At 46.0% G+C, this 12,681-nt stretch overlaps 1 protein-coding gene across 1 annotated transcript in view; it reads left to right on the forward strand.

Moving 5' to 3' along the window:
• The window catches only part of LOC309477979 (DNA repair protein RAD50-like), a 79,401-nt gene that overhangs the window by 24,642 nt on the left and 42,078 nt on the right, over positions 1-12,681 (forward strand). The window contains exons 8-12 of the mRNA XM_082141519.1: positions 437-630; positions 6,055-6,261; positions 7,247-7,429; positions 9,203-9,360; positions 11,533-11,708. Coding sequence (XP_081997645.1) covers positions 437-630; positions 6,055-6,261; positions 7,247-7,429; positions 9,203-9,360; positions 11,533-11,708 — 918 coding nt within the window. The remainder of the gene's footprint in view (positions 1-436; positions 631-6,054; positions 6,262-7,246; positions 7,430-9,202; positions 9,361-11,532; positions 11,709-12,681) is intronic.

The following is a 12,681-nucleotide window of genomic DNA, read 5'->3' on the forward strand; positions in this document are numbered from 1 at the left end:
CTTTGCTATTCATTTATTGTTGTGTGGTGGTGGTGGAAATGTGTTCTCTATATCAAATGGTTGTTTCGTTGATTGTAGTATTTAAAAGAGTCAATAGAAGAATAGTGACGTCCTTAAGTTCTTATATAAAGTGCTCTCGTCTCGAGCTTTTGGCGTTAAACACATATATTTTTGCTTTTCTCCCACTTTGTGGCCTTCATCATTTATCCTCTTTTTAAATTGAAATAACTACTACTGCAAAGTTACTTCACTTAAGAAATTTTGCTTTTATAGATTAGTTATTCCAGTCCTAAAGTACACTATACTTGTAGACATGCACTAATAACTAGGCTAATACTTTCATATCGAGTGATTTTGCTCAAAATGCATTTTTAGCAGGAAAAAAGTTTATTCTTTCTCAGAGCTGTTCATCGTCATTGTTTCTGTTCATTTGAAGGCCGTCTGCAGCTGGAGGCAGATAGACACACACAAAACATTAAAAAGAGGGACACCCAGGTGAAGAGTTTAGCGTCTTCCCTGGAGTTGGAGGGCTATGATCGGACTCCTCTTAACGAAAGACAACTCCAGAGCTTCCACAGACAAGTCAAAGAGAGACTGGACCAGGACACTGAAGCCCTCAACCAAACTATGGTAGATAATTGAACTGCAGGACGTCATTTACCACCCAGTTCACGCTCTTTTGTATGTATGTATATATATATTGTGACGAGCGTCCTCAAAGGAATCAGCGTCGCCCTGGCAACAAACACAAAACACCTGCACGTCCTCACAGCGGGCTGATCGGTCACAGCTGCACCTCATCAGCCCACAGCCACAAAAGCAGCACGCGCTGAGCAGACAGACAGACTCTGGTCTCGAGCTGAATGAATTGCTGGACTAACCTTTCTCTCTGTTCCCTTCAGAAAGCAGCGAGTGACCGACAGCCCACCTCTTTTGGAGCACGTTTGGACACCCACTTTCGGTTTGGATTGAACACTGCAGAGCACTTGGAGCACCAGCCATCACTCACCGGATCACCGTCTTCCTTCACCTTTATTTTTTGCACTGTAAATAAAATCCACCCTCCGGGGCCTTTTCACTAAGCCTGCCTTGTCGAGTGATTCTTCACCCCGTGACAGTGGTGGAGAATGCGGGCAAGTGCGTGAAGAATCACCGGCAAGTTCACCACCCCAACCCCTAATTTTTTCTTTTTTTCCTGTGTGCACTACAGGACACGGAAAGCGGCGCGCTCGGTCCCCACAATGGAGGAGGTTCTGCAACGTCTCGCGGAGGTGAGCATCCGCCAGCAACAAATTGTAGAACATCTCGCCACTCGCCAGGGCAGGACGGAGGAAGAACTGACCGCCATCCATGCCGTCGCCGCCCAGCGCGTTCCGCTACCTGATCCTCGTGCCCAAGCAACCCGCCTGCTGCCGAAGATGACGGCTGATGATGACGTGGAGGCTTTCCTGCAAGTCTTTGAATCCACAGCCCTCACTGAGGCATGGCCCGAGGACGATTGGGCACGCGCGCTGGCACCTCTCCTCACCGGAGAAGCCCAACGGGCTTATTTTTCACTTCCCCGTGCGATCGCCGAAGATTATGACGAAGTCAAGCGTGAAATCCTGGCGAGGCTCGGCCTCTCATCCATCTGCGCCGCCCAACAGTTTCACGAATGGGAGTTCAAGTCCCGCGTGCCAGCCCGTGCTCAAGCCGCCGAACTCAGCCGCATCGCTCGTCATTGGCTGTTGGAAGATAATCCCACTGCAGCTCAGGTAGCGGAACGGGTGGTGGTCGATCGCCTCCTCCGTGCTCTTCCCCGTCCAATTCGGCAAGCTGTCGGCATGAGAAACCCTACCAACACTCTGGAACTCGTGGAGGCGATCGAGCTGGCGGATGCCATCCATCACCGTGAGGCTGGGGATCGAGCGTTGCCGTTTCCCCGGAGGGTGGTCCAGGAGCGGCGCCCGCTCGAAGGCACCTCGCGACCAGTCAGCAGGCCGACGGTTTCCCCGCCGCGAGACGAGCCCATGCCCAGCGCTGAACCCGTAACACCACCGCGTGCGTGGTTGGCAGGCTGCATCGTCCACCAGCGTGTACCATCGGGAGCCCCTGAAGCGGACGTGGTCGTGGAGGGGAAACGTTTCCGGGCCCTGCTGGACTCAGGCAGTGCGGTCACCCTCATCCAGTCGCGGTTGTGTGCCCCCCGAAGCGGTGAAAAGAGTTTTCTGCCGATTACCTGCGTTCACGGAGACACTCGCCAAGTACCGGCCCGTAGAGTTACCATATCGTCACCTCAAGGCACCTGGCCGGTGGAGGCGGGTTTGGTGAAGGACCTGCCGGTGGCCGTACTGCTTGGGAGAGACTGGCCGGGCTTCGACAGACTGCTCACTGCCGCTACTCAGCCTGCCAGCCCAGAGGGGAACCGTCGAAGACGGAGGCGGCCGCGTGGACCCCGCCGTAGACCAGCCCTACTTGCCTCCGACAGCGGGAGAGATGGTGAGTCCCCTTCTCAGTCTTCTAATCCTTTCTTTGATGTTTACCAACAGGCTGCAGGAGGGGGCTCATTTGCCAAGGAACAGCGGGAGGACGATCGTCTAAAGCACTGCTGGTCTCAAGTGCGGATCATCGATGGAAATGACGTCCTCCCACGGCCCCATCCTCTCCCGCATTTTGTCGTCGAGAATGGCCTGCTATACTGTGTCGCACAGCGGAGGGGGGAGGAGAAAAAACTACTGGTGGTACCTCGAGCCAAGACCGAAACTATCCTGGAGCTGGCCCATTCTCATCCCATGGCAGGTCACCTCGGGGCACCCAACACCACCCAGCGAATCCGTGACCGTTTCCTCTGGCCGGGCCTGGAGGCCGAAGTGAAGCGGTTTTGCCAAGCCTGCCCGACCTGCCAGGTCACGTCGCCCAGGACTCCTCCCCCCAGCCCGCTCATCCCGCTGCCCATCATCGAGGTGCCCTTCGAGCGGATCGGGATGGACATAGTGGGGCCGTTGCCAAAGTCTGCCCGGGGACACGAACACATCCTGGTGATCGTCGACTACGCCACCCGGTACCCAGAAGCAGTTCCCCTACGCAAAGCCACCGCGAAGTCCATCGCCCAGGAGCTGTTTCTGTTGGCCAGCCGAGTCGGTATCCCTGCGGAGATACTGACTGACCAGGGAACACCGTTCATGTCCCGGCTAATGGCCGATCTCTGCAGGCTGCTGCGGGTGAAGCAGTTGAGGACCACGGTTTATCACCCTCAGACGGACGGGCTCGTGGAGAGGTTCAACCAGACCCTTAAGCAGATGCTGAGACGCGTGGCGGCGGAGGATAAGCGGGATTGGGACCTCATGATTCCCTACGTGCTCTTCGGGATCCGCGAAGTACCTCAGGCCTCAACTGGCTTCACCCCCTTTGAGCTCCTGTTCGGCCGCCAACCACGTGGGCTCCTCGACATCGCCAGAGAAGCTTGGGAGCAGCAGCCTGCCCCTCATCGCACCGTCATCGAGCATGTACGACAAATGAGAGAGAGAATCGATCGAGTGATGCCATTAGTCCGGGAACACCTCAGCAAAGCCCAACAAGCGCAGCAACGCCATTACGACCGGGCAGCCCAACCACGGGAGTTCCAGCCGGGAGACCGCGTCATGGTCCTGGTCCCCAGCTCTGCCTGTAAGTTCCTGGCTTCCTGGAAGGGTCCATACACGGTGTTGGAAAGGATTGGGCCAGTCACATACCGTCTAAGGCAACCTGGTCGACGCCAGACAGAGCAACTCTACCATATTAACCTCCTAAAGAAGTGGGTGGGGACCCGGGACCAAGTGGCGGCCCTAAGTCTCACCGATCCCGTGGTTGTAGACGTCAACCCCCATCTATCGGCTGCCCAGAAGGCGGAGCTGCAGCACCTGGTCAGTCAGTTCCAGGATGTGTTCTCAACCCAGCCCGGGCAGACCAACGTGGTCCAGCACGACGTCAGGACACCCCCAGGAGTCGTCGTCCGGCAACGGCCCTACCGTGTCCCGGAAGCTCGTCGGCAGGCTATTGAGGAGGAAATCCAACAAATGCTAAAGTTGGGGGTAATAGAACCATCCCGGAGCCCGTGGTCCAGCCCCATTGTAATGGTTCCAAAGCCGGATGGCACCCTCCGCTTCTGCAACGACTTCCGCCGCCTGAACGAAGTCTCCGAATTCGACGGGTACCCCATGCCTCGGGTCGACGAGCTGCTGGACCGTTTGGGAAGGGCCCGGTATATCAGCACCTTGGACCTCACCAAAGGCTATTGGCAGGTACCACTCTCCGAAACTGCTAAACCTAAAACTGCTTTCTCGACCCCCAGTGGCCACTGGCAATACCGGACCCTTCCCTTCGGCCTGCACGGGGCCCCCGCGACCTTCCAACGAATGATGGACATCATCCTGCGGCCCCATCAAGCCTACGCAGCCGCCTACATCGATGACGTCGTGATCCACTCCGAGGCATGGGGAGAACATCTGGAGCGTCTGCGGAGGGTGCTTTCGGAGCTCCGGCGGGCTGGACTCACCGCCAACCCCCGAAAATGTCATCTAGCTCTCTCCGAAGCCAAGTACCTGGGGTTCCGTGTCGGACGAGGCCTTATACAACCCCAGGAGAAGAAGGTAGAGGCCATCCACTCCGCCCCGAGACCCCAGACAAAGACCCAGGTACGAGCTTTCTTGGGGTTGGCAGGGTATTACCGGTGTTTTATCCCCAACTTCTCCTCTTTAGCCGCCCCTCTGACAGACCTGACCAGGAAGGGGCAGCCGGAGAAAGTATGCTGGACCCCAGCCGTTGAAGAGGCCTTCGCCCGGGTCAAAGCGGCACTGACGTCGTCACCGGTACTCCGCGCTCCAGACTTTGGCTGCCCCTTCCTGCTGCAGACGGATGCCTCCGACACGGGACTGGGAGCCGTCCTGTCCCAAGTCCAGGAAGGTGAGGAGCATCCGATCATTTACATCAGCAGGAAGCTGTCCCCGGCCGAGAGGAAGTACGCCGCCGTCGAGAGGGAGGCCCTGGCCATCAAGTGGGCAGTCCTGGAGCTCCGGTACTACCTCCTAGGCCGCAAGTTCACCCTGGTCACAGACCATGCGCCTCTTCAATGGATGGCCCGCGCCAAGGACACCAACGCCAGGGTGACTCGCTGGTTCCTAGCGCTCCAGGACTTCCATTTCGAGGTACGACATCGGGCCGGGGCCGCCAACGCGAACGCTGATGGTCTCTCACGGATATGGACAGCTTATGCAGGTCTGTCAGGGGTCATTCCCCACCCGCCCCTAGTTTCACCCCTACTATCTCCATATGTTCACAGGACCAGAACGACGCTTAGGGGGGGGGAATGTGACGAGCGTCCTCAAAGGAATCAGCGTCGCCCTGGTAACAAACACAAAACACCTGCACGTCCTCACAGCGGGCTGATCGGTCACAGCTGCACCTCATCAGCCCACAGCCACAAAAGCAGCACGCGCTGAGCAGACAGACAGACTCTGGTCTCGAGCTGAATGAATTGCTGGACTAACCTTTCTCTCTGTTCCCTTCAGAAAGCAGCGAGTGACCGACAGCCCACCTCTTTTGGAGCACGTTTGGACACCCACTTTCGGTTTGGATTGAACACTGCAGAGCACTTGGAGCACCAGCCATCACTCACCGGATCACCGTCTTCCTTCACCTTTATTTTTTGCACTGTAAATAAAATCCACCCTCCGGGGCCTTTTCACTAAGCCTGCCTTGTCGAGTGATTCTTCACCCCGTGACAATATATACAGTATATATATATATATATACACTGTATATATATATATATATATATATATATATATATATATATATTGCATTGCCAATTTTTATACACTTTATGAAGTGTTTTATCCAATATAGAGACATATGTAATGTTTGGGTAACACTTTAATTATATTATTTTTGTATTATTCAATGCTTAACAGAAAATTATTAAATAATATTAATTCAGATATTTATAAATATCCTGAAACTTCATATATTTTCAAAAGTTCAGTATTAGTATCAGTATATAGCATGTTGCCATTTTTAATAATAATTTCTTGTTTTCAGCAAGATATGCAGGAGAAAGAGGCACAGAAGCAGCAAAGCATCGATGATCTCCGTAATAAGAAGACCGGTCTAGAGAGAACCGTTGAGCTGAAGAGAGACATACAGGCCAAGAAACAACAGGAACTGAAGAACATCAAGTGTGATCTCCAAAAACTGGAGGGCTCCTCTAGCAGACTGCAGGAGCTGGACACTGAGCTTCAGAAAGCGGTTAGATCTGCACTACACCACTAAACTTGCTTTGAGCATTAAGCCCAAAGTATACTTAGTTTTTTTTAACGCATGCGCTAGCATATGCGTACAGTCGAACTCGTAGCCTTTCAAAATATACTCCATTTGATAGCATGCAGACGGTCGACACATGCACTCTAGAAAGTTTCATCTATGTCCAGTGTTTGCCCTATTTTTCTCCAGAAGTTATGACTGATAAAAATGTCTTTTAAAATAAAGTTGCGGCTTTCTCATAACACCCCTCACACAAACGCTTGTCAATGTGTGTTTGTTGTTGTTGCAGTCTTCAGTATGTTCTATGTTGTTGTTGTTCCGTCTCTTTTAGTTTCGTTTTCTACTGTGAAACAACAGCCGGGCCAGTGTTGCCACCTTATGGAACAACTGAGTAGTGCAAAACAAATTCAGTCCGCTTGTGCGACCTGCGCATACAAAACGTATTTCATTTGTCAATGTTCTGTTGGTTTCCACCAACTGAACCTTTAACTAAAATGACTATGGAAAACATTTATGTATATAGCGCGTTCATGTCAGCTAACAGCTTGCACCAGCTCAATCCCTCTTTTGGGGTAAAAAACTACTTTGAGGTTTACTGAAGACACACAGTGAGAAAATAGCGATGAAAAGACACAGACACAGTCATTTTTGCAGCTGACCTTATTGCATACATATGTAGGAGTTTCCCTTTCAGATGTAAAATTTATGTGAGAAGTGTATTTAAATAAATTATACAACGTAATCTACTAAGATCTGCGGTATTCAATTTACTGGTATTTGCGACATTATTTTTAATGTCAGTCAGGATTACAGTCTCACGCTAATTTGCCCTGTTTAATAAATCTGGCCTAAAATCTGAAAATAAATTGTAGAAAGAAAACAATACTAACACCGCAACCAACAAAACTACCATCATTGACACCCTGCATTGCTTTTGTATGTGTTTTTCTTAATGTATGTGTGTTTATAGGAGCGTGAGCTTGATAATGCCACGCAGGCCTGTACTGTGGACAGTCTGAAGGCAGAAGTAATCAATCTACAGAAGGAGAAAACTGAACTGGATCAGGCCCAGCGCAGACTGGACCAGGAGATGGAACTGCTCAACACACACACCAGGGCACATGCAGAGATGGACATGCTCAAGAAGACCAAGGTGAACACACACATCATTCTCGCCCGCAGCCATATCACCTGTAGCCCAAGACTGGTTTCCCACTGAAGCTGAGCAGGGTTGAGTCTGTCAGTACCTGGATGGGAGACTCCTGGGAAAACTAGGTTGAGGCCAGTAGGGGGCACTGCTCACCCTGTGGTCTGTGTGGGTCCTAATGTCCCACTATAGTGATGGGGACACTATTCGGTTGTTAAGTCGTGACGTAACCAATACTCTTTCCGGGTCCAAAGTCCAGGTCCTCTCTACCTACCTACCGCTTTCGCTGGTGTTTTGGTTATTATTGAGTGTTTTTACAATGCCGCAGTGCTGTGTCTCGTGTCCCGAGCTAACTCACTTCAACCTCGTAAATCTTCTTTTTCATTGAGGACTCTACTCTTAATTATGCCACCTGAGTGATGAGCTACACTAACCACTCTGTTGGTGTTAAAGGAATTTAAACCCTTTTTGACCGCCAAGGGTGCCTCACTAAGAAGGACGTGATCGTAAATAAATTTACAGGTTCCACCGTTGTTATTTCTGGACCGCTTGGGACCCAAAACGTCACGCGTGACGTCAGACTTAACAATCGGATACTGTCAAAAAAAGCACGTCCTTCAGATGAGACGTTAAACCGAAGTCCAGACTCTCTCCAGTTGTGGTTGAGGAGAGACCGTATGTACAGTATTGTAGTAGTACATTAGAAAAGCGCTTTATAAATGCTTCATCCATCCATTGTGATAACACCTTTATGCCAAATTCTGAAACAAATGTAGCAAACAAACAAAACAAATGTCTTTGGACAATAAAGCGGTGCAGAGATGACATCAGAATTCTGCTAATAATCTCGAGATACCACAATATATCCTACAAAATGTGTTAAGTTCTAGAGGTGTTTGAGTTTGCCAGCACAATGTTTGCAGTAAATAACTGTAACACTAGATGTCAGTACAGTCTTTCTGCAGTTTCCTGACCGCCTAATATCCTCCAGTCTTTTATAAACACTTCAGTTTGTCATTTTTACATCACAAAAAATTTACTATTTATAACAATAGTGTACATTGTACACTATTACAATTGTACATTGTGTTAAATTTCAGTTTCAACAAAAAAAGTTGAATTGATGCCTATTAAAATGACAACTAATGCTAGGTTTATTTTAAAATGTTTGATGGGGCATCAAAATAATTTATAACATTCCATGCTGCCTAAAGCAAGATATGATTGGAAATCTGAATTTAAAAATGAATGGTCAATCAAACACATCATCTTTTACAAACATTGGTCATCCATTTCTTACTATGATAATTTTTCAGATTAATTTCTTTAATTGAATAGATTGCTTTTAAATAATTATTTATTAAGGTCATGTGCAATCTATAAAATAGTTCCTTCAGAAATTATGTTTTCATACTCTTTTTAAAAAGCAAGAGTGTTTTAGCAAAGACAATATATGCTACTATTTATGTTTTAGAAGTTTGCAGATTTTTATATACAGTATATGGATGAACCAAATTATTCCCATTATTACATTTATCAAAATGTGCTGAATCAGAGCAAACTGTGAGATATTAACTGGACGTCACTTAGGCCAAAAGACATTCTTTCTAGGCAGTTATGGCAGTATACAGAATATACAGCACAGTAATGTCTGGATAGTGATCTATATACTTCTAATATAGCAGTTTTATGATCAGTGCTTATGCCAGACAGAGGCTTGCAAAGAGACAGCTTTATCCAACTAGAAAATAAATAGTTTATCTCTGCTTCGGATTCCAGATGGAGAAAGAAGAGCAAGTGAGGAAGATCAAGTCGAGACACAATGAAGAGCTGGTGTCTCTGCTAGGACACTTTCCAAGCAAGAGCGAGCTGGCAGACTGGATCCACTCCAAAACCAGAGAGATCAACTCCACCAGAGAACGGCTCAGCAAAATGAAGTCTGTCGCACTTTGATTTGTTTTTCCGCAAACGTTTATTATAATAAGCTAGAGAATGCCATAAATGATGATATTCAGTGTGAGGGCCTATAATGTTTCATGCCGTTCTAATCATAATTGAAATGTCTACGTGATGAGCGACATACACACATGCATTGACACTGATGTAACAGAAAATACTGGCCTTTGTACAACCACCCACATACTTAAATCTTATACTTATTTGGTTTCGATTTCTGGGTGCCTGAGGAACAGGTCATCTTCAGGTCAGTGGAACATGCAGTGTAGTTTTCAAATGGTGACGTTTAGCTTACACAGACATGTCTAAAATAGGGCTGTCTAGCAAATATGGCAGATATGACTTGCACTCAGGGACGGATTGACAATCTGTGCGTTCTGGAAAAGTCCAGAACGGCCGTCCAACCGAGGGCCGTCGGCACAAAAAAAAAAGTCTAATAAAGCAGTATTAACAGCCAACAGCAGGGGCACTAATATGATCACTTATGCTACGTGTAAAAAACAACAACTGAGGAAGAAGAGTCGGCCTATAGCCACTGACATTTTATAAGGCTGCACTTTTAAATTTGCTTACATTATATTTGAATAGCTGTGGTCTCCAACGTGGTGCCTGTGAGTTGCCCGCTAAACACATTCTATAAATAGCCCCAACTTGCCGTCGGGGTTCCAGACTTCGAATAAATGGTATAATTTTGCGACCTTTTCAACTAAACGTTTCAATTTGAACTTTTGCCTCTACAAAATTACCCAACTCTCTTTGATTGTACGCTGTCATTTGCGTTGCGTATGAGAAACATCAAATGGCAAACGCTTAAAAAGCGGAACAAAACTTGTTTGATCTGAGCAGCGCATTATCAGCTCGGCCCAAAAAACAGCGATCGCGGACAAAGCTGATCTCGATCACGCGAACATTATTACACAGAGCTGCGCGATCCACTGAGGTCTGAGAAGCATTTCAATTCAGCGCAGAATTCTCTATCTCTATTATAAACCACAAATGACTATGTGATTTAAGCTTGTAAAAAGCCAGATGAAACAGCGCTGATATTCTCAACATATTGACGCAAAAACAAAAAACAAAAAAAAAAACAGGCGAAACATTGTTCCGAGAACAAACCAGTTAGAAGACATTACACACCAAAACCTATGAATTAACTATTAAAAATGCTGTTATATTAATACAGTTATGTATAAATGTATTAAATGTAATGCAGTAATGTTTTTGTTTAGAAGTTATGGCAGTTTATTATTATTTTTTTTCATTATTTTTTTTCATTTATATTTATACTAAATGTTTGGGCTACTGTTTTTGATAACACGTACAATAGGTTTATAGAAAATCAACAAAAAAAACTAAACAAAAAAAATAATTTTCATAAGTTTTCAGGATTTTTTTTAAACGCTTTTAAGTCTGAACCAGAATATCAAGATATTTTATTATTTCCCATATGATGGTGAAAAGTAAAAAAGCTTCACCATGTTATGTATAATAAATATTGGAGTATAACAAATAAAAATTCCTTCTAGATGTAGCCCTTGCACACAAAAAGGTTGGAGATCCCTGGTATACAGTAGCCTAACTATATGTTTTATAATTACAAGTTGTAATTTGGGTTACTGTAGCCAGTGACATTTCATTATTTGTATTTTATGGCATTGTACATTTTTTGTTTTTATTTGAAGGCTGAGGCTTCATTAATAAACACAACCCCAATTATCATCATTGGTTTTGAGATGTTACTTGCTGTGAATACCTGTCTGATAGGCTACAGTATTGTGGCATAGTATCAGGACATCCTGGCTAGTGTCTGTCCCACACGGCTAGAGGCGAATGGCCGGATGATGGGCCTATTTGGGAGAAAGTCCAGGGCTGTTTTTTAGCCCCAGTCCGTCCCTGCTTGCACTTGTAGTAGTGTACATAAACTGTTCGTAAGTTCACACACATCAATAAAATACATGTTTATGTGTAAGATAATATCGGAGAATGTACAATTTTCCAAATGCTGTATTTACACAATAAAATGTAATTATCCTCCAACTTACTCTAACTTGAACAGTGCTGAGATAATTCCCAATAAATGTTAATACATCCTTTGCAGCCTTCAGATAAATTAACTAGCATTAGACAAGACTTTTCATTTTTATTTTTCATAGTAAGGAGCTTGCATCTGGAGAACAGAAGAAGACTCACTTAATGGCAGAAATCAAACATAAGGAAGAGCTGCTGGTCAACTATGAAGAGAGACTTTTCAACGTGTGCGGCAGTCAGGACTTCCAGTCAGACCTGAGTAAACTGGAGGATGAGCTGGAGAAGTCCTCTAAACAGAGAGGTATGCTCTCACAAAACATTTCAGATCCACACTAAATCTACATACTGTGCTCATTTTGTAGGCAAATCTTCAGAATAATACAAAAAATCATATACATTTGGTAGAAAATGCTAATATAATGGACAAATCATACATGAGCCCGCTAGGGTCGAGGGACGCGTTTTGTGTATGATGGCCTTTGAATTCTGCTGAAGTCTTTGAAGCTTTTCAGATGCAGATTCTGTGTGGGCCTGCTTGACGGTAAATTACTGTTTATTGGTAAACAGGATATAGACTTTCTTTATGCCAAGTAGAGCAATGACTGTTGATATGAAGTCTGATAAGATATCAAGCTGGGACCCACACAGCTGAGTTTATGAAGTCCACAGCAGTTACACAACCCAGTATGTGTGTGAATTCAGAACATCCCTGGTTTTCTCAGTCTTCCGTGTTTTGAATGTGATTATCGGAAGTGTTGGGGAAAGTTACTTTGAAAAGTAATGCATTACAATATTGCGTTACTCCCTTAATAAGTAACTAATTGTGCTACTTAGTTACTTTTTATGTTATGTTATGTTAATTTTGCGTTACTTTTTTTGCACCTGGGCTGGGCTTGTTTTTTTTATAACAAAAAAGTTATATTTTTGGGCAAATGTAAAGACCCTTTCACACCAAAAGTGAAATAATAAGCCTCAGGCTGAAGGAAATTCACAGCTGTACAGTAGAGGGCGCAGCTCAGACAAACCTATCAGCTCTGCTGCCATTTCTGGATAACGGAAGAATAGGATGCAGGTTTAACACTTTAACCAATAAAACTTAAAACTTAAAAGTTTAACACTTACTTTAACCAATAAAACAAAAAAAATCTGTAGTCATTTTTGCTTATGGTTTAACTGAATCATCAAGGCAAGGCAAGGCAAGGCAAGTTTATTTATATAGCACATTTCATACACAATGGCAATTCAAAGTGCTTTACATAGAAGAAATAAAAATT

This window comes from Leuciscus leuciscus, assembly GCF_965113295.1.
Source record: "Leuciscus leuciscus genome assembly, chromosome: 16".
Classification (NCBI taxonomy): domain Eukaryota; kingdom Metazoa; phylum Chordata; class Actinopteri; order Cypriniformes; family Leuciscidae; genus Leuciscus; species Leuciscus leuciscus.